Source organism: Martes martes (assembly GCF_963455335.1).
Source record: "Martes martes genome assembly, chromosome: 18".
In the NCBI taxonomy this organism is placed as follows: Eukaryota; Metazoa; Chordata; class Mammalia; order Carnivora; family Mustelidae; genus Martes; species Martes martes.
Window position 1 is genome coordinate 2,323,911 of NC_137906.1, and position 24,101 is coordinate 2,348,011.

General features: G+C 54.5%; 1 protein-coding gene across 1 annotated transcript in view; it reads right to left on the minus strand.

Annotated features, from left to right (window-relative positions):
* GALNT17 (polypeptide N-acetylgalactosaminyltransferase 17) overlaps positions 1–20,280 on the minus strand; it is a gene marked incomplete at its 5' end in the record, with an annotated part of 428,234 nt that extends 407,954 nt beyond the window's left edge. The window contains one exon of the mRNA XM_080830474.1: positions 20,043–20,280. Coding sequence (XP_080686600.1) covers positions 20,043–20,280 — 238 coding nt within the window. The remainder of the gene's footprint in view (positions 1–20,042) is intronic.
* Between the last annotated feature and the right edge of the window lie 3,821 nt (positions 20,281–24,101).

Here is a 24,101-nt window from a genome sequence, read left to right on the forward strand (position 1 = left end):
GTATTTTGAAAAGAAGTCATTTCCTCCTGAATCATTAATAATTCAACACTTAAGTGGCAGCAATTGTCTCTTCATTGTAAGTAAACATCAAGAAATTACCTTCATCATCTCCTACAGGAATGTGAACTAGAAGAAATACTTCCAAGACTGGATCTCCCCAAAAGCACGGAACTCGACTCCATATTCCAGAATCCCAGTTTGGTTCACGAATGAGGGGGAAAGAACCCTAAAACTGGTCAGTGTCATTTTCTAAATCTGTTTCCTCCTTCTCTATGTTGAATCAATCACTAAGAACGGTTCAGTCGGAACAGCTAAAACCAAAACACAAGAAATAACAAGTGTTGGGGAGGATTGGAGAAAAAGGAGCCCTTGTGCACTGCTGGTGGGAACGCGAGCTGGTGCAGCCACTGTGGGAAACAGCATGGAGGTTCCTCAAAAAATTAATATGATCCAGTAATTCCACTGCTGGGTATTTGTCTAAAGAAAACAAAAATATTACCTCGAAAAGATACATGCCTCCCTAGGTTTACTGTAGCATTATGTACAAACAGCCAAGATATGGAAGCAACCCAAGTGTACATATCCCATATGTAATGGAATATTACTCAGGCATTAAAAAAAAAGAATGAGATGTTGCCACCTACAACAGCGTGGATGGGCCTAGAGGGTGTGACGCTAAGTGAACTAAGACAGACAGAGAAAGACAAATGCCACATGATTTCACTCGAATGTAGAGTTTAAGAAACAAAATGAACAAACAAAGAAAATGAAAGAGATGAACAAAAAACCAGACCCTTAAACACAAAGAGCTGGTGGTTGCCAGAAGGAAGGGGGCAGGGGGCGGGGAGGGGGGGGATGAATGAATCAGACGAAGGGTAAAAGGGGATTAAGCACACACTTAACGTGAGGAGTATTGGGAAATGTACAGAACTGTTGAGTCACCATATTGTACACTCGAACTAACATAACACTGTATGTTAACTATACTTGAATAAAAAATAGGAACAATAAAACCATTTCATTGGCGGCGTCTTATTCATCTTCTCTAACCATCTCCTTGACAAAGCTTCTCCCCCGACTTGGGTCAAGCCCACACCCAGAACCGCACGTCAAGCCGTCTACTCAGCATCAACACCGACGTTTCAGAAGCATCTCAAATCCAATGTATCCAAAGTTGGACGTTTCACCTCCCCTCAAACCTGCTCTCCTGCACGTCTTGCCCGTGTCAGTGAGCGACCACTCCTTTCTTCTAACTTATTGGATTAAAACCACCGAGTCACCCTTAACTGCTCTCTTTCTCCCATCCACGGACGGACAGAGTGCTCCTGCAAAATCCACCCGGGACATGACACGTCTCACCACCTCCACTATTCCAAACAGACGGAAGCCACCATGCCCATCCTCCCTCGTCTGGACCGCCACAGTCGCCTTCCCGATGCCTCCACTCCTGCTTTCACCTGGTTCCCTACAACATCATTTCCACACGGCAGGGTGATCTCTTGAAAGCACTGGAATCAGAGCATGTCACATGTCACTACTTTAAGCTCAAAACTCCCCCAGTGTCACTCGGAACATCAGTACAGGTATCCCCTCCTCCAGAAGCCTTCTCTGGAAGCCAGGGCTGGTGGAGTTCTCTCTCCTCTGTGCACCCACAGTACCCTGCGCACACCTCCATCCCGTACTGACAAGCCCATAACTGAGCTGCCTATGTCGCCCCGTGGACTGTACCTTGAGGGCTCTTTCCCTTAAACCACGCAACACACGGCGCGTGGTCAATAAGGAATTAACAGGAAATAAAGAAGCCCTGAACTTCGAGGGCCTTGCACTTGGCTTAACGCTCTGCTGTCACTGCCCTGAAACTGCTCGTGACTGTTGAACAAGGGACCTCGCATCTTCATTTCTCAATGGGCTCCGCCAATGACATAACTGGTCCCAGATGGACAGATGGTTCCAATCCATGGATCCATGGATGGCCAGACAGATGGACTCAACTTAGGTACTCTAGTACTAAATGTCAGAATAGAATGCCACCGCTTGTGGGGAAAAGATTCCAACAAAGAAATGTTGCAGTTAGCCAAGGCACGTATATGTAAAAGCAAAGGAAAAATACAAAATGAGATCTGTGAAAATCTATCATCCCCCTACCTTTCCTTCAGAAATGTTACTGGTCTGTGAAAGACAGACAAAATTAAGAATTCCAGCATGTGGGGGCACCTGGGTGGCTCAGTCGGTTAAGCGTTTGACTCTCGATTTCAGCTCAGGTGATGATCTCAGGTCCTGGGCTCAAGCCCCACATCGGATCCTACATGGCAACGGCTGGCGGGGGGTAGGGAGGGAGCGGATGCTGCTTGAGGATTCTCCCTCTCCCTCTCCACCTCCCCCTGCTCATGCGCTCTATCTCTCTCTTTCTCAAATATATCCTTTTTAAAAAAAAGGAAACGAAGATGAACAGAAGATAAGTGATGGAGACCAAAATGATCATGTAATTAATACAACATGGCATTGATTCTAGTACAGACATAACGTCAGAACAGAACAGACACCCCAGAATCATCACCGTTCTCTGTGTAACAGCTGAGAGCGCGGCATGAGTCAGTGGGGAAGGCAGCATCGCTCAACCAGCGGGGCTGACGTGGAAAAGATCAAGCTAGAACTTCAACGCCTAAGTATAATTCCCCAGCATAATTCTCAGGTGTATTTTTAGTTACGTGCTAAAAATTCAACTTAATTTTTTAAATAAAGCTGGAAAAAAAATGTGGTTATTTTTTTAAAAAACCCCAAAGCAGAGAACCCTTTGTGAAATTCACTGTTCTTGGAAAATGTAAAGCCAATACATCCCCTCCAAAAAATTATCAACATTAAAAGGTAAGCGATGAGTTTGGAACGCATTATCCGTAATAAATATGGAAGACAAAGATAATTTCTTCACTACGTTAAAAAAAGTATGCAAATCAACAATTCAATTAATCAACAGATAAATTGTTTTTAACAGATCAATCAGAGCTTAAAATTTTAGCAAGTTGCAAATGCAAATAAATCGTATTAGGAAAAATATTCAGTCTCACTACCAATCAAGAGAATGTAAGCTAAAACAAGAAGGTATGATTGTTTATCAAATTAGCAAGGTTTTAGAAACTGTAACATCTCTTCATTGTGGGAGAAGATAGGGGAGCACAGGACTGTCGGGTACTATTGTGAAAAACAAACTCACGTAAACCTAATGGAAACCAATTGGGCAAAAATAGATCAAAAGTCTTTAAAAAGCCCTTAAACCTTCTGGTTTACTAATTCCACATGACACTACTTCTATCTGATACCAGATACAAAATTCTACATATAAAGATCTTCATCACACCATTATTTATAATAAAAACTTGGAAGGAGATCATAGAAAATATAAATTTGGTCTCTGGCCCCAGCTCCTGGCACAGAGCTCCTCAAACTCTTATAATTTCCTAAGTGACAAGAGCAGTAGGAGCATCTTTTGTCCTAGAATTTGATCTTTGACCCCGGTTCCCGACATAGGGCTCCCAAGGCACCCAGCACTTTCCTGGGTGATGGAGTATCTCGCTCTGATGGGGTGACTCCAGGTGGGCTCCTGGACGAGAGCTGGTCTCCAGAAAGATGGAACCATAACCGGAGCTTAGAATTTTCGGCCCCACATCCCAGAAGGGGTAAAAATAGAGTTAATGGTCGATCCTGCCTGTGGGATGAAGCCTCCATAGAATCCCAAAAGCATGGGATCCAGAGAGCTTGTGGGTTGGTGAACATGGAGGGGCTGGGAGACTGGCATGCCCAGAACGGCCACGAAAGCTCTCACGGTCCCGCCCTCCACATCTCTTCCATCTGGATATTCAACTGTTTCCTTTACCCTACGCTTTTTTAACAACCCCCTAAAAGTAAGTGAAATGTTTCTGCGTTTCGTGAGGGGCTCTAGAAAATTAACCAAACCCGAGAGGGAGTCCTTGGAAACTCTGGCTTGGGACTGACATCTGAATTGGTAGAGGGGACAGTCCTGTGGGACTGAGCCCTTAAGCGGGGTCATCTGACGCTACCCCCAGGCAGACGGCATCAGAATTGAGTTGAATTACGGGAGCCCCAGCTGGAGGCACAGAGAACTGCTAAGTGTGGGGAAACACCCCAACATTCGGTGACCGTAAGTGTCAGAAATGAAGCGTTCCCTGTGAGTCACGAAGGAGACACACAGGAGAGGCACAGGAGGGAAGAACTGGGTTTTTCCCTACAGAGGAAGGAAAAACTCTGAAATTTTTCCCATTGCATCCATCAGATTCTCTGCCTATAGGGAGGTGAGAGAGAGACTTAGGGTAAAACCACTGCATGAAAATACCATATACCTAAAATTAATGTTGATGAGGTATTTAAGAACACGGGGAAATGTTTATCTAAAAATGTTAAGAGAAATCACAAGACACAAACATTTATAGGCAAGCATGATCTTAAAGACGCAAGAGTGTTTACAGGGAAGAAAGAAGATGCTCTTATCTTAATGCTGTTGAGCTATAACTATTTTATTTTCGCATTTCTATTGTTCCCTGTCTCCCGACTTATCACAGTGAACGTGCTAAGTTGATCCCAGAAATGCTCTCTTAACTGCCACAGAGACCACCTGGCTGCCACCCTCCATCACCTCGATAAAGCAGGAGAGGCAGACAGACCGACAGACCCCGGCGCACGGTCACCAGGCTGGAAGGGACCCCTCTATTTCGTGGGCGGCCTGCCTCTGCTCTCACCAGTTGAGCTGTGTACCTGCCAACAGTCCCTTGCGTTTTTCCCAAACCTCCTCGTACCAGCTGTGCTTGTTACTGTAATTATGTAATTCTATTAAATTACATAAAGGGATGACATTATGAGTTAGGATAAAAAAAGAGGGTGACTGTCTCGGTGAAAACCAAGTTGAATGCTTTAGAAAGACTCAAGGCGGGGAGAAAACCACAAGCGGGCAAGGATGCCATTAGAGGTGGGCAAGACAGCCACCCAAGATTAGGGGGGAAAGAAATTCATCAACACTGGAAGGTTTCTGCATACTGCAGAAACGTGCCTTCTTCGAGTCTCAACTGTCACATCCAAACACATCCCCATCACTTTCAGGAACTCCGAGATGACAGGCGGCTTTCTTCAGGAAAGGCACTTGGTGCTAAGGGGTGAGAAGCATTACTGGGATGAAGACAAAACTCGGACAAATGGGGGGCGTGGGGTGGCTGGGGACCAAGCACGGGTGGCCCCGTGCAGCGCGGACGCCTCCCAGCAGAGCCTGGAGGGGGAAACCGTTCCAGAGCCCGTTCCCAGGTCTTACGCAGGACGTAGGGCTGCACCAGGAAGAGGGAGCCGAAGGGGATGGGGGAGCCGGGGTCTGAGAACAAAGTCTGAGAACAAAGATGGAAGGTAGCGCCTTGTAAAACCAGAATCACTACTACGGCAAACGGACTGAGCAAACACCAGGTGACAAGCAGGTTTACCATAAAAAGGTAAAACCGTACTCCCAGCAAACAATGAAATACAGCCACCCAGACCCAGCTTATCCAAACCCAAGACATCTGGACGGCGGGAGAGGTAGGCGTGGTGCGGGCAGAACGGGGGCACACCGTGAGCCCCAAAAGGGGGTGCCACCTGCTGGGGTCCCAGCAACACCCGCTGATCGTGAGGGTAGATCTCACGTTCAGTGTTCTTGCCATAAGAGAAAGAAAAGATCGGTTTTGAAGGTATATTTCTGCTCTGGAAATGAAGAGGCAAATGCTGGCAACAATGTTAATTGTGTTGGGAAGTTTAAAAAAAAATGTATCTACAAGAAGCCAGGAATGTATCAAACATCCCACGTGAATAAACTCATCCAAGCCTCCCAGCAGCCCCGCGGAATCAATGTTTTTAGAGCTGCAGACACTGAAACCCTCCACGAAGCCTTGCGCAGGTATGAAGGCGTGAAAGCTTCTGCCTCCAGGAAAAGAGAAGGGAGCACTTCAAGGCACGGCGGCCGCCCCGTCCGTGGCTCCCACCTGCTCCTCAGAATCACCCACCGAGCTTCTGAAAAAGAAGGATTTCCAAAGCCAAGTCCGATGCGGGGTATCCGCAAAATGTGAACCCCCAGGGGGAGGGATCTGGGAACCGGGACTTTTCCCCAAAGTTTCCCCCGTTTCCCAAGCATCTTCACCAGTAGGAAGCTCAGACCGGCATGGGAACCACTGGCCTCTGGGTGCCCTGGTTCTGGAGTAAGGAAGTGGCAAAGCCACAGGCACGATGTGTCCAAGTTAGGACTGAAATACGATGTTCTCAGCCTCGGCAGAGCGAGATGCTGATTTGTGTCTTCTAAGACCAGAGTCCAGACAAGCCCCCTACTTCCCAGTCTACTACACTAGAAGATGAGAAGCTTGCGGTATTTATTTCCACTTCCGGGGAATAAGATGCTCTGCAGGTTTGCTGTCTGTGTCTTCTTTGTAGAAGAACATTCCGGACTCCCCCGCCCCCCCACAAGTAGAAAGTCCTTTGTCTCCTGTCGACATCAAGCTCTGTCGAATGAATTCCTGTACCTCCTCAAAGACCCGAAACAGCGGGATGTCGGGAACTCAGGTGCGAGGGTCCATGAGTCTGGACACGATGCTCAAGGAGATGCTCGGGGGACGGGGGGAAAGCTGTGGTACCCGGGGGTCCAGGCCGAGCCAGGAACGCGCTACAAGACGTTGAATTTCTCGACCAGCCAACCGGCTCTGCACCAACCAGGCTGCTCTCCACAGTCCGTCGGTGGCACACAAACCTGAGACTTAGGAAAAAAAAAATCCATGACCCACTTTGACGTCCATACAAAGTCTGGGGCCCAGTGCTGGGTCCATGAGGCTCACGTGCTGCCAATGTTAGCTACTGTGTCACGTGCTCCTGTCAGCCCCCTCAACGCCATCGTCACTGGGAATCCCTAACTTCTTGTGGGTCGAAAGGAAAAAAAGACACCTTATTGAGCACAAGGGTACTGGCCCAGTGTTCTGGTTATTAACTGCTGGACGACAAACCAACCCCAAAAGTTACTGGCCTGAAACAATGACCGCGTTGATTTTGGTCACAAATCTGCAGCCTGGGCAGAGCCTGGGGGTGGGCACCGCCACTCTCCGCTCCACTCGGCATCAGCCGCGGAGGCTTGCAGGCCAAGGTGGGGTGGGGCAGAGTGGAACAGGGGAGAGGTGGGGAGAGGTGAAAGGTGGCATGGGGGGAAGGTGGGCTGAGGGACCACTGTGGAGGGGGACTGCGAAGAGGAAATGGGGGGAGGGGTGGGGGGATCAGTAGGGAAGGGCGGTGGGGTGCGGCGGATTGAAGCTCGCTCACTCGTGTCTGACCATCCCCCCCAAAGCAAAAGCAGTCGGGAGCTGGACCCTCTGACGCTCTCCCCCCTCCCCTCCCCTGTTCCTTCCGAACCCTTTCCGTCTCTCCCTCTCCCAGAGCAGTGGCTTCAGGAAGGCCTGATTTCTGACTGCGGCCCAAGGCAGCAAAGATACACATTGCCAGAGAGAGGGCCTGGTCGACCCTCCGCCATCCTTTAGACCCAGCCTCCAAGGTCCTGCAACACCCCTTCCACTGGACTCCAGCCTCGAGAAGGCGGTCACTAAGGCCAGCCAGTAATACTCGAGGGGAAGGCAATTACTGTGCCTTTTAAGCTGGGAACAGCATCAAAGAATTTGCAGATACATTTTAAAACCACCACGCCTTCAAAGGCCCTTCCTCGTTCCTTCAGACTACACTTTCCCTTGCTGCCCAAAAATGGAAATCCAGGGCAGACCAACCACCGCTCACATGAAAAGGCACTTCTGAATCACCGGTCTTATCCATAAAATCACAGGACTTCGACACAGGTTAGATCCCCTCCGGGCTCGCTGGGGAGAAAAGCAGTCCCAGAGCGGCTAACTGTCTTGATCCAGGGAGCCCCAACGGCTCCGCTCACCCCTGCCACAGCGTTCCCAGGATCATTCACCAACATTCTCCTGCATCGAGGCACTCTCCAAGGTATTCTACAAATGCCATCTTGTCTAGTCTTTATCATATGTCTATGAGCAGCTGCTCTTTTCCAGCTAGGTAAACTGAGGCCCAGCAACCCTGAAGAGCCCCAAAACCAAGGTGTGGCTTGGCTTTGTTATGTAGCCAAAGGAAGTCTGGGAAAATCTATGGACTTCAAGACCCATGTTCAGTCCATGGCGTGGACCCCCTGGAGAGCAGGTCATTGGGGAAGTAGGGAGCTGGGGGGGGCGGGTGGCAGGGTTGCATGGCTGGCTCTCCTCCTCCGGAACTCGGTGGCATTGAACTTTCTCTGCTGGAGATGAAGCTTTCGAAAGAAGCGTCCCAGAGGGGCAACCAAGAACTTATTATACTCTAACAAAACCGTGCACCATGAACGTGAGATCCTTTCTTGTGGGGAAGCGGAAAGACAGATGTGGGTTTCCAGAGCCCTGACGAGGAAGCTAGAACCATCACCCAGCTGCCAGGCTGTGGGGGCCACACGCCCTTTACTGGCAGCAGCTGTGCCAAGCTGACCTCTGAGAGAGGAAGAGGAGGGAGAGGACACTCGGGTTGTCTACTTCCCACCCCCCAAGGCTCTAGAACACGAGCTGACAAGGAGCAAAAAAGACTTCTCAAACCACCCACTTAGTAACTCCTGTTTGGCTTTTGTTCGCTCCCTGACCTGCTTTGTGCAAGTAAACACAGCCCAAGGGTTCTTGTCTCTCCCTGGCTGTTCACCTTCAGCTAATGAAGGAAGACACGAAGCCCTTGAAAAGATATTTCATAAGATTTGTGTATTTTAATGTCAGTTGCAGCCCCCTTCTCCAAACCTTCTGGAATCAGTTCAATGGCAGGAAGATTGGTAGGGAGAGAAAAAAGAATCAAAGTGGATTTTAGAACAACTTGGCAAATTAGCAAAGTTTGTAACATCATTAAAGAGCTCTTAAATATTCTTCCCTGAACTCCATTTTTATCCTGTGAACGCATTTCAGTAATTGCTCTAAAGGAAATTGTGGAACTTTGGCACAAACATAAATGTTTGCATGATTTAAAATGCAGTGGCAGCAAAGATCATGATTTTTTAAATTGCTAATTCTTAAGCTAACCTTTTCAGTTTGTCTCATCTTGAAAAATGCCAGTTCCTATCAGCAGAAGCTGTAATAAAGACAATGCATATATTATTTAGTTCTTTATAATTGCAAACAACTTAGCTGTATTTCAATACTTATCCCTCAGCTCCAACATGGAGCATAAGTAGGGGATGATTACAATCATTCCATCACTCCGTAAATAGAACACCGGGACACTGAGAAACAAGACTCTTTTCTTAAAGCCAACAGATCAGACAGAGAAGCTGGTACAGAGCCAGATGGATTCCAAGCCGACCACCTTACCCCAACCCACTTACTGTTCAGCTCAATGAGTACCTGCTGGTCATATTAATCAAGGTAGAGACCTGGAGTAGACAGGCCGGCCTTTCACTTGGGGCGACCAGGGTTCTGGCTCTGCCTGACTGAATCAGTCAGGATTAACACTATAGCTGTTGTAACAGCGAAGCTCCAAGATCTCAGCGGCTTAACGCAACAGTCCAAAGGCACAGGGACATCGGGAGAGAGCTTCGGAGTGGGGGGCTGTGTTCTATCCAGTCACTCACAGACTGGGGGTCCTTCCATCTTGGATGTCACCGACAAGCAGACTCCAAGGCCACCACGAACGGGTAAAGAGAGAAAGCGTGGGGGACCCCACAGGGGATGTGGGGGGCCAAGCCTGACAGTGACAAACATCGCTTCCACCCACCTTCTACCCAGAACTCAGTCCCATGGCCTCCACTTACCTGCAGGCAAGGCCGAAGGTGAGCTCTGTGGCCAAGACAAATTTCTTGGTGAACAACAGCATTAGACCCGCCAGCCGGACTGGAGACAGGATGGTTCTAGGCTGCCTGATGTCAGCGGCCCTAACACAGACCCTGATCTGGTCTAAACGGCACTGTCAGAAAGCCTTTTCCTGCCTCCTAGGAACTCCAAGCTACAGTTCTACGCCGCATACTCAAGCTCTGGTCTCTCGCACAGGTCAGGATGGTGAACGGGCACGAGAAGGGTGCGCTGGAGCCAAAGGGACCATCAGCTCATGGCGTCGGCTTCCCAGAAGCAGGTGCGTCCACAACCTCCAAAACCCCGCACATCTGTCCGGGCCTGGGCCCTCGGCTGGATGGTGTGGCTCCGACTTGAGGCCTGGTTTCCATTAAAAAAACAACCTCGCAGGATTACACTGATCTTGCCCAATTAAAGCCACCGTGAATACCAACAAATTGGAGACTGGACTGTAGAGAGGGCACAGGGCAGAAGCCAAGAACAAAGCTTGCCTCGGGCCTGCTGAGAGTTGCCCAAACGAAGAAGAAATTAACAATGTGCACTTGTCAGCACTCTTGTTGTGCTAATTTCCTTGCAAATATAAGCAAAGCCTTTTAATTAACTTAATATCAATTTCACTTTTCTCACATTTTGTTCTAATTATGGGCTGGATTTAAAGCTCTCGCAGCATAATTTAGAGCCCTAGAATTAACAGCTTTACAACTTTACACACTGGTAACTGCTAAACCGGAAGGAAGGAAGGTTCCCTGCCACCATGCTGCCACTGAACCCCCACGCCTGTCCCTCAGCAATCCCCAGGGCCAGCCAACAACACTGATCCGGACTGGGTGTTGGCATACCCAGGAGGCAGCGAGCATCCGTCTGGCAAAGGGAGACAGAGAGAGGCAGCAGGTGGGTGTCTCCGGACGACTTACCTGTTTTTCTGAGTTTCAGCTTCCTTAGTATATAAAATGGGCATCACAGTACACGTACACGTGACGTACAATTCAGGAGCACAAAACACTGGGTATGTATTAAGTGCTCAATAAAACCACTGTGCAGGTAAACTCTGGTATACATATATACGTACTACATATGATACATACAATAATACTACATGCATATTGTACCTTGTACATACAATACACATTGTATTTCACCAAACCTCAGAGGCCTCTGACTGTAAGTTATACCACTTTTTTTCCATTTTTTAAAAAATTTATTTATTTGTCAGAGAGAGAGAGGGAGCGCACAGGCAGGCAGAGTGGCAGGCAGAAGCAGAGGGAGAAGCAGGCTCCCTGCCAAGCAAGGAGCCCGATGCAGGACTCGATCCCAGGACACTGGGATCATGACCTGAGTCAAAGGCAGCCGCTTAACTGACTGAGCCACCCACATATCCCAAGTTATACCATTTTTATGGGGAAAAAATGCTGCCAGTTAAACTATGACACATTACCAACCCCAAAATGAACGTTTCAGAGACACAAAAATGGCTATTGACAAAACATGGCTACAGTTTTGATCCGTGAGATGTCTTCAAGACAAATTTCAGTTAACCAAGATGCCCAGGACTTGAGTATTCTAGATAATTGGTTTCTGGTTGGCCAAGAGTCTTGCTTCATTTTAATGTTCACTGAAAAAGCATCGGGAGTGTGGAAGGGATGGCAGACACCGTGGATTCGTAATGCAAGCCCTATTCCCTCTTTGGTCTTTTGCCTCAGCTACACTCACTTTCTCCAGAAAGTTCTCTTGAAGCAAAGCTGGTCATGTGACCATTTTCCAGACCACAAGAAGGGCGTGCCAGAGACACTTCTGGAGAAGATTTTCTTCCCAGATTAGAGAATGGGAGATGCAGCCACTTCCCTCCTTCCACAAAGATGCAATGACTGGAACTACCGCAGCCATCTTGTAACCATGAAGACCAGGAGAAATATAATGTCATAACCTGATGTCATCATAATGACCTCATGATGCCCAACCAATGCTAGCCACCACTGCTTCTGGGCTTGTCCAGAGAGAGCCCATTCCACGATGAATTAATTCCTAAATGACACAGAGAAGGATTTTTAGAAATGAATAAAATGTATTCTCTTGCAAACTCTTGGCTCTGACCACGTTAACACTTCGTTATAATGCAAGGCAGAGATGAACAAGGGCTAAAAGCAGGCCCATGCAAAGTACTCTAAGAGCCCAGAACACAGGACAATTAATTCTGACAAGGTAACAGGGAAGGTTTCGGGGATTAAAGGGATTCTGAACGGCTGTTGGAGAATGTGTGAGGTTTTAATAAGATGGGGGGGTACTCATAATCTGAGAGTTAAAGGACCCTACAGTCGTGCAGCTCTCAGTTTATACACACATAAAGTTTGGTCCCCAGAAAGAGGGTAGAACTAGAACCCCGGGGCCCCATTAGTTCAGTGCGCTCTCCGCAGGGATGGACAGCACCTAACAAGGCATGTCTAACCATTAGACACCCCTCAGTAAACACTAATCACACAATTAGCCATTGTGTCTGAGGCGAGGATGGAACCTTCCTCCCTATTAACTGTCAGCTCGCTCGTGTGCTGGTGTCTGGATGTGGCCGCCCGCAATTACGGCGGTGGGTTATTACTCATGCATGGCAAGGCAGAGGCTCAGCAGTTAGCAATGACAGGGACGTTATTAAAAGGGAAAACTTCTCTATCAGTGGCTAAGCCAATTGTCATCCTTGTGTCAGACTAGACTAGAGACCCGTGAGGAACAATAACTATGGCAGAAGAAGGTCTTTCAACCAAATGAGTCCTGCATTTTCTTCAAGAGCTGCAGGCATCAGCAAAGGCGGGCACCGGGAGGGAGGGAAGACCTTCTCCCCCACCCTCCACCCCCTGTGAGGGGCCACCCCCCCATCCCCCGCTGAGGGGCAGCTCCCAGTCAAAGGCCATCCCGCGGAGAGTTGGCTCTCCCAGACTTCGGGTTCCACCTTCTGGTCCCTTCGGCAGCAACTGGGGACGTGGGTTCTGCCCCCGCAACACAGCACTGCAGCTGAATCCAGACGGGGTAGCAGGACCCAGACTCCGGGTGATGGCCTCAGCGGCAGACCCCGGGGAGTCTCAGCTGGGCCAAATCCTGTCTGCGGTGGCCGCTGCAGAGACAGCCAGGGAAGAACGGGCTTCTGTGTCACCTGGGAGCAGTGGGGGCAAGGGGGCGACTGGGCTCGGAGCAGACAACTCTCCAACTCCTCCTCACCGTGGCCCCCCAAGGAGCCCCCCAGGCCCGAGGCCACCGGGCTTCCTCTCTGGCTGGGGAACAGAAAGGGAGACCCATCACTAAGCACTGGACAAGCTGGGGGCATCCTAAGCGCCCCCCCCCCCGCCGCCATGGTGGTTCTTTTCCTCCAGAATAAGCTATCGCAGGATTAGGGAGACAACAGGGAAATGGGGCAGAAGACGCAGGGAGGAGGACCCCGGAGGAGCCGGCAGAATTCCCGACAAGACGGCAGTCTAGGCTGGATAGGGAAGGACAGAGCCACAGGGAGCCAGGGAAGGCTGGAGCGTAAAGGGGGGGGGGTGCTGGGAGGGCCTCAGTGAGGTTGAGAGCAGCAGGGGAGGGCAGGGGAGAGCAAGCTCAAAGGGCGTGCGCAGGGCAGAGCTCCGAGGGCTGATTCCGATTTCCCAGGGAGAGCCCTTCCGGGTGCTGACTCCTAGCCCGGGACGTGGCGGAGGATGGAGGGCGGTGTGCCGCCATCTCCGGAGCGAGGAGGGCCAGCTCGTCTTGTAGCAGAGGCACAGCTGGGCAGGAGACGCCAGCCCCTATACCCCGCTGGATTTTAACCCACTTTCCCACCTCTTTGTGCTTACACTGAACCGTGACCTGACATCAATTTCCTTACGGCACCGTGGTGTCCTGACCACTCGGGCCCACCCCCCCCCCCACCTCCCCGTGTCTACAGAACTGAGTCCAGACCCGCCTGGGACTCCAAGCAGTGTCCACCTGCTCCTCCAAGACCAGCCCCACCTCACCGGCGAGCTCCTGCCACGCAGCCTCCCTTAGGTCCTCGCCCACGTTTCTGCCTCTGTCTCCGCTGTCCCCCATGCCAGCCACCCTGTGGGTTCCCAGGCCTGGGCCCGGACCATCTCTGTGACTTGCTTCCCCATCAGGTCCCCCAGCAGAGTGAAGCTGGGGTGGGGGTGGAGGGGCTCTGACCACCCGTGTTCTGAGGTGCACCTGTCAAAACTTCTGCGTGCTCAGGTTCAAGTTCAACACTCACTGGCCAAGCACCTCTCGCGTGCCCATCCAGGCCTCGGCCCCATACTCACGCCAGTAACTCTTCCAGGACCTCATGCGTCCCTGGTAAGACCACCAACGCACCTTTCCACTGAGACCACAGATGTCTGCCCCCTCCCTATGCTGGCCCCCAGCCCACGCCCACAAGTGCCCATAATACACGTGAGCTTCTGTCCTGGGGTCCGAGGTGTAGAGGCCATTTCTTCCCTTGGCCTCACAAGCGTCACCCAAAGGCATCATCTTTGTAAGTCAAGTGGGAGAGGGAGAAAGGAGAAAGAAGAAAGGAACAGAATTTGGCCTCAGACAAACACGGGAGGAGAGACAGATCCCCATTAATTCACAGTCCAGGCAAGTGAGAAGGAAAAGGGCTTGCTATTGTCCCTCTGGAGAGTCACGTCGCAGACAACAATGACCACAGTCCGCCACAAAGCATGGCTAGCTGCTCGTCGTGCATTTAGGCCAGAAATATCTGCTGAGCACCTGCTATGAGCTAGAACGGCTCCCAGCATCCGGGATGGGACGGAGGCAGGCTGGCGGGGTCCCTTCCTTCCAGACGCCCGTGCGCGCTCCCAGCTGCCACACGCCAGGCTCGGGGCTTGACCTGTCTGCTCCGAGTCCCATTTCGTCTGGCCTTACGAGGACCCCCTTTCTCAGTCGAGAGATGACATGCTTTGCCCAAGGTCACGGAGCTAATAGGTACCAGAATAGGTCATTCAGTCCAGTCTGCCTGATGCCCAAGTGAGCAAACTTCTGTTTTTTTCCCAATTGTATATTCTTAGAAGAGACTTGCCAGCTATCTGATCCCAGATTTTCTTTGTCTGCCATGCGCCTCACAGCGCCCGTGGCCCCTTCCTCCCATGGCCGCCTCTGGCTCTAATTACCAAGCCTCCTTCCTGTCCGCAAAGGACACTCCCGATTTGGCAACAGCAAAGGTCAGGGGGTTGGGTTTCTTCCCCGAGAATGGCATGGTGGCCTCTCGCCCACCACCTCTGGGACTGGGCAGGCCGCGGCCAAGCCTGCCAGCAGGGCGCCTGTCGCACACACTGCCTCCGAGCGCTCCCCACCCCGCAGGACAGGTGGCTGCTCCCGACGCCAGCAGTGCATCAGAGGGAAAGGAAGGGAGCCCGCCCGCCCCGTGCCCAGACCCTGGCTCCGCTGACGAAGCACCCGGTGAAGGCCCGAGCTGCCCTGGCCTCCTTCGGACGCTCACTGCAGCCGCTGATTTTAACACAAACATTTGCCCTCTCCGCCGCCCCACCCCTTCCCTCCTTCCCATAGCCAGGGCCCGTCCCAGGCAGCTCTGGAGTCTCAGGCCAACCCCGGGCCTCAGGAAGAAGGGCCTTCAAAATGCCAGTCCTCTCTTTGTGACTCCACCTGGAGGCCTCCGAGAGCAGATCTCGGCCTCTGCCCGGCTGTCCTGGGCTGTCAGGCTGGGGGGGGGGGGCGGGGGCTGGGCCAGGGCCAGCGCCCCGGGACCCCTGTGGGATTTCGGCAGCTCACGCCCCAGCTCCCCCTGCCTCTGCGGCTTGGGGGCAGGACGCCGACGGGTAATTCTGGCTTCTCTCCGTGCCCACAGACTGTCAATTTCTCCAAGCCACCCCGCTTCTGCTCAATATCCTTCTGAAATCTAAATTTGGAAGCGAACCTGAATCGATCACTTTTCCTCTTACGACAGAGCTGCCCTGGGCTTCACTGCACGGGGGTGGGGTGGGGGGTGAGGGAGGGGGTCGCCAGCCAGAGCTTGGGGCTGGCATGGGGCAGGGCGCACAAGGAAACGCTGTCTTCACCCTGACTCCTCGGGAGGGCCCTGGGCTGGGGAAAACACCCAGTCTTCAGGAAATCCTTACGCTGCCCTTCCCCGGCTGTGTCCTCCTGGCTAAGTCACACAGCATCTCTGTTTGTCACCTCTTTCTCCGCTCCAAAATGAGAGAAGGGGCAGAAAGTGGACAAGTCCTGTGCTGAGTCCCATGAGAATCCCCACAAGAAATCCGTCCGTCCCCAGGTCCGCTGTCCCTAACGCTCGGCCTGAACCACAAAGCCACCATTCCGTAAAATATGTCAACACAGCATTATTTTTCTCTCATGGAACCCTTTGAGAGTTTCCAAATTTTCTACAGTAAATATGACTGAATTTTATTCTCCCCAAAAAAGGAATATAAAACCATATTTGTGTTATAAGAAAGCACAGATTCAAAGAAATATACTGAAATGCTTTTTTCCCTATGCCGGACAACGGCTTCCCTTCCAAGGTCCTCCGGAGGGACTGGAGCCCTTTGGGCAGGACAGTGAAGGACCAGCGCAGCCTCACGAGGGCGCAGGCAAGATGGTGGAGACGAGCTGGCTTCCTCACACTGGGTCTCCCCAGGCAAGTCTTTCCAGCTCCCTCCCCCTCACCCAACCCAGCCAGGACAGCGTGGAGACTATTTCCCTCCTAAAACTAGCTCCCATCCGATGAACCAACCGCATCCCGTACAAGGTGCTATTGGTTAAGGCCTGAAGGGTGGAAGTGGTATTAAAAAGTCCAAAAAATGGTTCAAGCCCTTGAAAAGCGAACCATCCAGTTCTGGCCTCAAAAGACAAACCCAAGGAAGCACAAGAACATGCATGAACACATATGACAAGAAAGTTCACGCACCTCGGAGCAGGAGGAGCTCAGACATGTGGCCTGGCACAACCCCGCCCCCGACACCACTCCCAACCCCACGGCAGGGACCTTGACATGTGCTTTAAAGGACGGAGAGGTACAAAAGGGAGCTGAGACAGCAAACCCGGACAGCATGTCCAAGCCTGGGGCTGACCTGTGGGGGCCACGGTGCAAAGGCTGGTGCTGGGCCTTCCTGCGAGCAGATGGGTCTGGCTGGGGGGGGGGGCCGAAGGCCCTGGGCAAGGTGGGAACCTGCGACATTCTGGCTGCAGTTGGCTGGGGCCGGCCCTGACTAGCAGCCTCTAGGCTTGCCCAGGATTCCTCAGGAAAGAGCTGCTGGGAGCTGGGCCCTTGGGGAGCGGGGCTTCCCACGCAGAGAGCTGGAACCACATGTGACCAGTGCAACGCCACCATGAGAGACCAGGCCCAGGGCACGGGGCAGAGCGTCCTGTTCTGCCCTCAGGGGCAGAGCGTCCTGCCTCCAGGGGCAGCAGTGGGGGACTTGCCGGAAGAATGGGAAAGCAGGTGCCAGACAGAGTCCGGAGGGGGAAAAACGAACTCGTCTCCGTGTGCTTTCCCTGCATCTCCAAGTTCCCAGCCGGCAGTAAGAAAAACACAGCAGGAACAACCGCCTGTAACTGTTTTTCCAAGGACAGGATTTGGGATCTGGGCACTGAGAATCTTAGCAGAGAGGCTGATTCTAAGGAAGCCTGGGGCCCCCTGACCCCCAAGCCCAGGGGGGCCCCTCTCAGGACACCCAAGGAAACCTGTTCCCGGGGTGAGCAGCCCCTCGGGACAGCAGTGCTGACGGCCGGGGAGGGATAGAGCTCTCCAGGAGTGCCTCCTGCTGGAACTTCCTAAGGGTTCAAAGGAAGGGTTAAGAAATTGAGCAGCCTTGAACACGCCAGCCCCCACTCCGTTCCAGGAGGGCTGGACCCCAGCCGCCTTGCTCCTCCGGGATGCCTGATGCTCACAGGCCACCTATAATTCCTGAGGAATAAAGAACGCCAAGGTCAAGGTTTCCTTCTCCTTCAGGAGCAGGGGATAGAGACAGGCTGCAGAGCAAGTGGACAGTGGAATCCGGGTCCCAGGAGCCCTCGCCACCCTCGGCCCCCCGTCCCCTGCAGCAGGCAGCCCCAGTGGGCCTACCGCATCAACAGGTAGGACGCACAATGCCCAGGACGAGGACAGGCATGGCGCGCCGGCGGTCAGGGTGGACAGGAGGCTTCTCCCCATGTCCTGACTCCTCCCTGCCCTCTTCCTCTGGGCTTCCCTTAGCTCCAAATTACGCTCCGAAGCCAGGAAGACAGCACCCACCGAGTCCCAGCTGGAATTCCTGGCTTGCCCAGGAAAGGCTCTCAAGCCAGTCTTCCCACCAGTCCCTCCTCGGAGGCTGCAAATCAAGAAAGCTCCGTCCTCCCACCGCTCGGCGGCCAACCCAGCCAGCCCCAAGGGCCAGACACGTCCCTCAGCCCCCAGGGGGCTGCTTACATGACAGGAGAGCACACATGCACAGAAGCCCAACACCCCCCGCCACGTGAAGCAGGCTCTCGGCTTCTCAGAAGTTCCCACCCCAACCCTGACTGGCGGGCACTGACGGGCGAACAGGTTTGCCTCTTTGCTGGCTCGGTGTAGGCAGTGGGCCGTGGTGCAGGCCCCAGCTGGCCCAGATACCAAGTCTTAGGCCTCCACCCCAGATCTACTGGATCAGAGACTCCAGGGCTGAGGTCCAGAAGCCTGTGACTTAGTGCGCCCTCCATCCGACTCTGACACATGCCAGACTGAGGATGGCCAGTGCCGCAGCTCACTGAGAACCTCAATTCTGGAACAGACCGTCCAAGTTCGATCCCCAGCCCCAGCCCCTGGCTAGGGGACGGAGCACAGTACTCAGCAGGCTGTATCAGCCCCTCTCTCCTGGGGTTGCTAGGAAGACTAAAGAAGTCCCTGCATGTGTGTGCACTGAGTAAATACCATTTAGATTTTATTATTCCTCTTTAGGGCATGTGGGGTGTGGCGATACCAAATTTTGTTTCCTAACTGAAACCAATTCTAAAACGACTTGTGTCCCTACGTGCAGGGTAACAGTGAGACCCAGGCTATCTTGGGTCCTATGGGTGGGTCTTTGGCAGGTATCTGAGTAGAATCAAAGGCCCACCCCATAAGCTTCTAATTCATCTAGACGCCAACTGGGGATTCCAACCACCCAGGACATATACAAGTTGAAAGCATCCCCTGGACACTTGTGACATGACTCCAAGAAGACCAAGGTGATATTTCGGACGATGCTCAGAGTTCTGACCATACCCCACCTGGAAGGACCCAGCAGGGATCACTGGGGAGCAAACGTTACACCAATTATTATTATCATGATCTTCATGATTATTAGTGGTTCTGGAAGAAGCTCAGGGGGGTAGGCAGCAGCCTGGGATCTGCCTCGGATGCCAGCCCCATGGACCCCCCAAGTGCTGCCTGGACTCAGGTAGGTGACACTCACTCTGGCCTTGGGGACGGCAAGTGTCCAGTGACCTAACAATCCCTGGGCCAGATGTGGCCAGGGCACATCGAAAGTCTCCCCCCTTCTCCAGAAGCACGAAGGAGAACGTTTCACACGGGGCCGATTCTGATTAACTGCCATTTACTGGAAGGCACGCCTTGCTTTGCTACACTCTGCGACGAACGCGGCCTCCCCAGCCCACCGGGAACTGCTAACAGTCGCCCTCAGGCTGCTCTCTGGGGAGAAACCCGGTGTGTTTTAACAGCAGCTTCCACCGGGGCGGCAGGGAGGGAGGGGTCCTGGTTGTCAGCCGTCCAGCAGGCCTCCCGGGGAGCTGACACACTCCTCAACTCACTACCGAAGCGCCTTAGCTCCAGGCCCCGACTTTGCAGAACTGAAAGCCCACCGGTGTCCCTGTCTGTGTGGCCCCACCGAACGCCAAGCCGCGGGAGATCTTTCCTCCAAGTCAGCCGGCCTGCGTCCCCGTCCCCCTCGGGGCCGACTAGTTGTGCACTCCGGCCCGGAGTCTCCAGGTACCGTTCCCGCGCGCGGGGGGCCGGGAGCCGGCTGTCCTGACACGTTTCCATGATAAAAGCAAACTTACAGCTGGGCCACAGAAGAAGCGGGTCATTCTTTCCAGCAGCCCCGGCCTCCCGGCCCAGACAGGGCCGAAAGGGGAAGGGGGAGCCCGCGGGAGCCCCGAGGGACCGGCTCCCCCGCACCGCGCGCAGGGCCCCAGGGCTTTAAGGGTGCCGGGCCCGCCCGCGAAGAGCCCCGCGGGCGCGGCGCGTGTCCTTACCGTTCAGTTGCCGATAGACGATGTCCTCGAGCAGCGAGAGGCGCTTCAGGACCGCATCCTGGATGGGGCTGGCGCTGTGCGCGCTGAGGTTGGCCGCCTCGGCGCGCGGCCGAATCTCGTGGAAGGCGTCTCCGCTGCGCACCGAGATGGGCCGGCACTTGGCCAGGAAGAGCACGAAGCCGGCCACCGCGATCAAGTTCAACACCAGCAGCACTTTGACTCTTCTCAGTGAAGCCATCAAACACGCCCGCCGGCCCTCGCCCCGGACCCGCGCCCCCTCGGGCTCCGGCGAGGCGCGGGGCAGCCGGGGCCCGTGCGAGCCTCACACTCCGGGCGGCCGGCGGGGCCCCCAGAGGCTCCCGGCCCCGCAGCGCGGATGCTCCGGCGGCGGGGACGGCGGGGAGGACGGGGCGGTCAGGGGGACAGCGAAATCGCTCCCATGGAAGCGCTGGGTGGACAGAAGTGCTCCCGGAGACGCCTGCTCAGTTCCCGGCGCTCGGCCCCCTCGGGCGCCTCCGCTGCTCCGCGAAGGGCCGGGGGCCGGGGGTGTCTCCGCGGCACGGGCAAGGGGCTCGCCGCTGGCCCTCGGGTCGCCGGGAGCGGGGCTGCCCGGGCGCCGCGGCGGGAGCGGCGCGCAGGTGTGGGGCTCGGGTTTGCCGCCCGCCCGCGGGGAGCGCGCCGCGCCTGGGGCAGCACGGCCACCACCCTGGTCCGCAGGCGGCCGTCGCGGCGCGCGGTCTCCGGCCCTGGACCCGCTACCCCGGGCGGGCGCCTTTGTTCCGCTCACCGCCCCGCTCCATCGCACCCGGCGGAGGGGAAGCCCGCGCCCCGCGCCCGCATCCTCGCGGCTCCGCAGTCACGCTCAAGTCCCAGTTACTCTCAAAGTGGGGGCAGCTCTAGGGGCGGGCCAAGGGGCAGAGCGCGACGTCCTCTCCGCCCCTCGCGCCGGGGACACCCCACCCCGCCAGCGAACTCACCAGCGCGCACAGCGCCGCGGGCGACGGGACGCGTTCCAAGCCCCGGCCCCACGCCGGGAGCCTTCGGGGCCTGCGGGTCGCCCCAGCCTCGCCGCGAGCGGGCGCGTCGCGAGGCCGGCCGGAAGGAGTCGGACCTCAAAAGTCACGGCGGCTCCCCGCCCCTCCCGACGCGGCGCGGGGAGCGCGGCCGCAGGGACGCGCGCGGGCGCCCCCTCCGCTCGCCGGAACGGGCCGCGCCGCTCGTCCCGCGCCCGCGGAGCCGAGCGCCGAGTCTCCTAATTGGCGGACGCAGGACAGCGCCGCTGCGGCACCGAGAGCGCCCACGGCCCCGGCCCCGGCTTGCGGAGCCCGGGGGGAGGGGGGGCGCGCAGGTGGCGGCGGAGGGCGGGGCGCGGCCCGAGGGGACCGGCTGCGGCGCCAGCTCCTCCCCCGCCGCCGCGGGCCGGCCTCTCCCCGCGAGCTGCCGGGCGCACGGCTCCCCGGTCGCCGGCTCGTGCGCGCGCACCCGGAAAGGGCGGGGGCGCCTGGAGAGGGGGCGCCGCGCGGGGGCGGGGGGGCGCTCAAGCCATGCCGGCCGCCCGCGGCGTCGGAGGGACCCCCGCGCCTCAGCGCCCGCGGGGCCGGCGGGGCCGCTCCATCCCGGGCGGCGATGAAGACATCCCTCTCCGTGCGCTCGCGGCTCCGCGCGGCGTGGCCGGGAATGGCTGGAGGGAAAACCTGGCCTGGAGACCCGGATCTGCGACTCTGGGAGCCGGGCCGCGCGCCCGGGGCCGGGTGGGCTCTGTCCGCGCGGAGACGCTGGCCGGCCCCGCCGCCGCGGGCGCGTCCGCCTCGTTCCGCCGCAAGACGCACGTTCGGGCGGCCGCATCTCCACGCTCTCTTCCTCTTCCCAGGGCCCGGCGCGGGGAAGGCCGGAATCCGAAGACCCTTCTGGATCCACTCACTTCCCCGGGCCTAAGAAAGAAGGCGGCCGCCCCCTGATGAAGAGCGGGCGGGCAAGGCCGCGATCTGGTGGTCTCCACCTCACCACCCCGCTCTCGCGGAAGTTTTTCCTTCTGCTCTTGGGGTTTGGGGTTTGGGGCTTTTGTTGCTGATGTATCATTTTAACTTGATATTTTTAACAGAAGAGTGCCTGAAAAAATAACAGTTTTTTCAAATTTTAGTCCCTTGGAACTCGGTGCCTGGGTTCCGTCGGGTCTTCCTGGTTTTTTGCTTTCTAGCACCTGCAGAAAGTGAATACGAAACAGTTAAATGAAAAAGCCACATAAAAAGCCCCAGGAGACCTTTTCCTGCCACAGGTGTTGGGCAAGAAAGGAGCCAAGGGACTAGAAACCTGAGTTACCGGGCAGTGGTGACGTGACAGGGGCAGGCAGGGTCCCCACAACGTCTCACCGGGAACCCAGACGGAAGCTAGGGCAATCCGTGGAAACTTCTGCAAAAATAATTTTCCAACGTTTACTCGGCCGCAAGACGGAAGGCAGGGAGGCCGAGACAAGGAGCTGGGGCCCCCAGTAAGTGGCTGTAAACCCAGGTGGGTCTGACGCCCCAGCACATGCCTATTTGGGAGTAGGCGACGGGAAGCCATGTAGAGGGAACACCCACTAAGCCATGGAGATGTTTCCACGCAAGGTGCAACTTCAGACAGATTTCTTTTTCTCCCTCCGAAGCAGGAGAGGCCCTTGGTCCAAATTAACGGATGATCTTACCAGCATCTTGCAGGCTTCTCTCCTCCCCTTCCACAGGCATCCTGGAAAGCTTCTGCATTCCTAAATGACATCTGACACACTGTCAGGCTCACGTCTTGAGCCCCGTCATCACAGAGAAGTGACCCACTCCAGCAATCCTTCAGGAAAATTTCCCACTCGCAACCCTAAAGAAAAACACGTTCTCCAGCCACGGGCATCCCCTGTCTCCCCCTCCAGTTCCTAAGCCCTCCCATCCCCTCGTAAGTTCCTTCCCTACCCTTCCTGGTTACACTTCAGCTCTGATTACTTATTTATTTAAAACACTTTCCCAGCAGTGGCTGCAGTTCACACACTCTCTTATGCCTATGCTCACACTGTCCCCAGCCCAGCAATCCCCACCTCTGAATTACAATCTCACCGTCTTCGTTCTTGCGCCCACGGATCCAAGCAACAGAGTGTGCTTAGGGAAAATGCCATCACCCAAAGCTTGGGCACATTACCAGTTGGTGGTATCTTACTCGAACTGGACCCTTAATTCTTAATTCCATGATCCTAGCCAGCTCCTCCCCCCAGGGGTGCCTGAGATAGACTTCAGAAGTCCATAAACACCCCTCGGTCCAATACAAAACGCTCACATGTGCGTCCTATGGCCATTTTTCTGGGGAAAAGACCCCCAGCTTCCATCAGATTCTCAATGGTGGTCAGAGACTCCAAATACTTAAAACCCTGCCTGGGATACATTGGATATGCAAAAACATAATCAACTCAATATTTATTGTATGCCAGCTGCCTAAAAAGTCAGTGGCTCCGAGCACCGGGTCGGTAGAACTCCCTGGTTGTTTGCGTAGGTAGAAGAAAGATGACTGGACGAAAGCCAGCTGCTTGTACGGATGAGGTTGAACTGAACGAATGAAGGAGCTGAATTGAATGGGTTCTGCTAAGAGTGTTCTGGAAGGAGCACTCTGAGCCATTTAAACCACATACACAGAGACAGAAGGACCCATTTGCAGAGTCATCGATTGTCCTGGAACCAGAGGCTCGCGGAGGGGTGGGCGACCTCCCTCCATCAATGACTGCCATCCGTCTACACACCACGTGCCCCAATCCAGCTTGTAAAAATCAACAAAACGACCCTTCCGAGCCTCTGTGTCCTGCTCACCAGGAGCCACTTGTCCTAGCGCCCCTGTTAGCAAGAAGCACATCCGTTCTTGACTTTCGGAGGGCTCCAAAAATCTTTCCCGATCATAAAACTCAGTTAAGCTACAGATACTTCCAAAAAGAGGTTTATTGGCATGTTTGTTAAGCCAACTGAAAGGGGGGCGATGGGTGTATTTCCGTCCACGGTTCACGAAAGATTTCGCCTCCACGTACATTTTTCACACATCAGCCGTGATGTG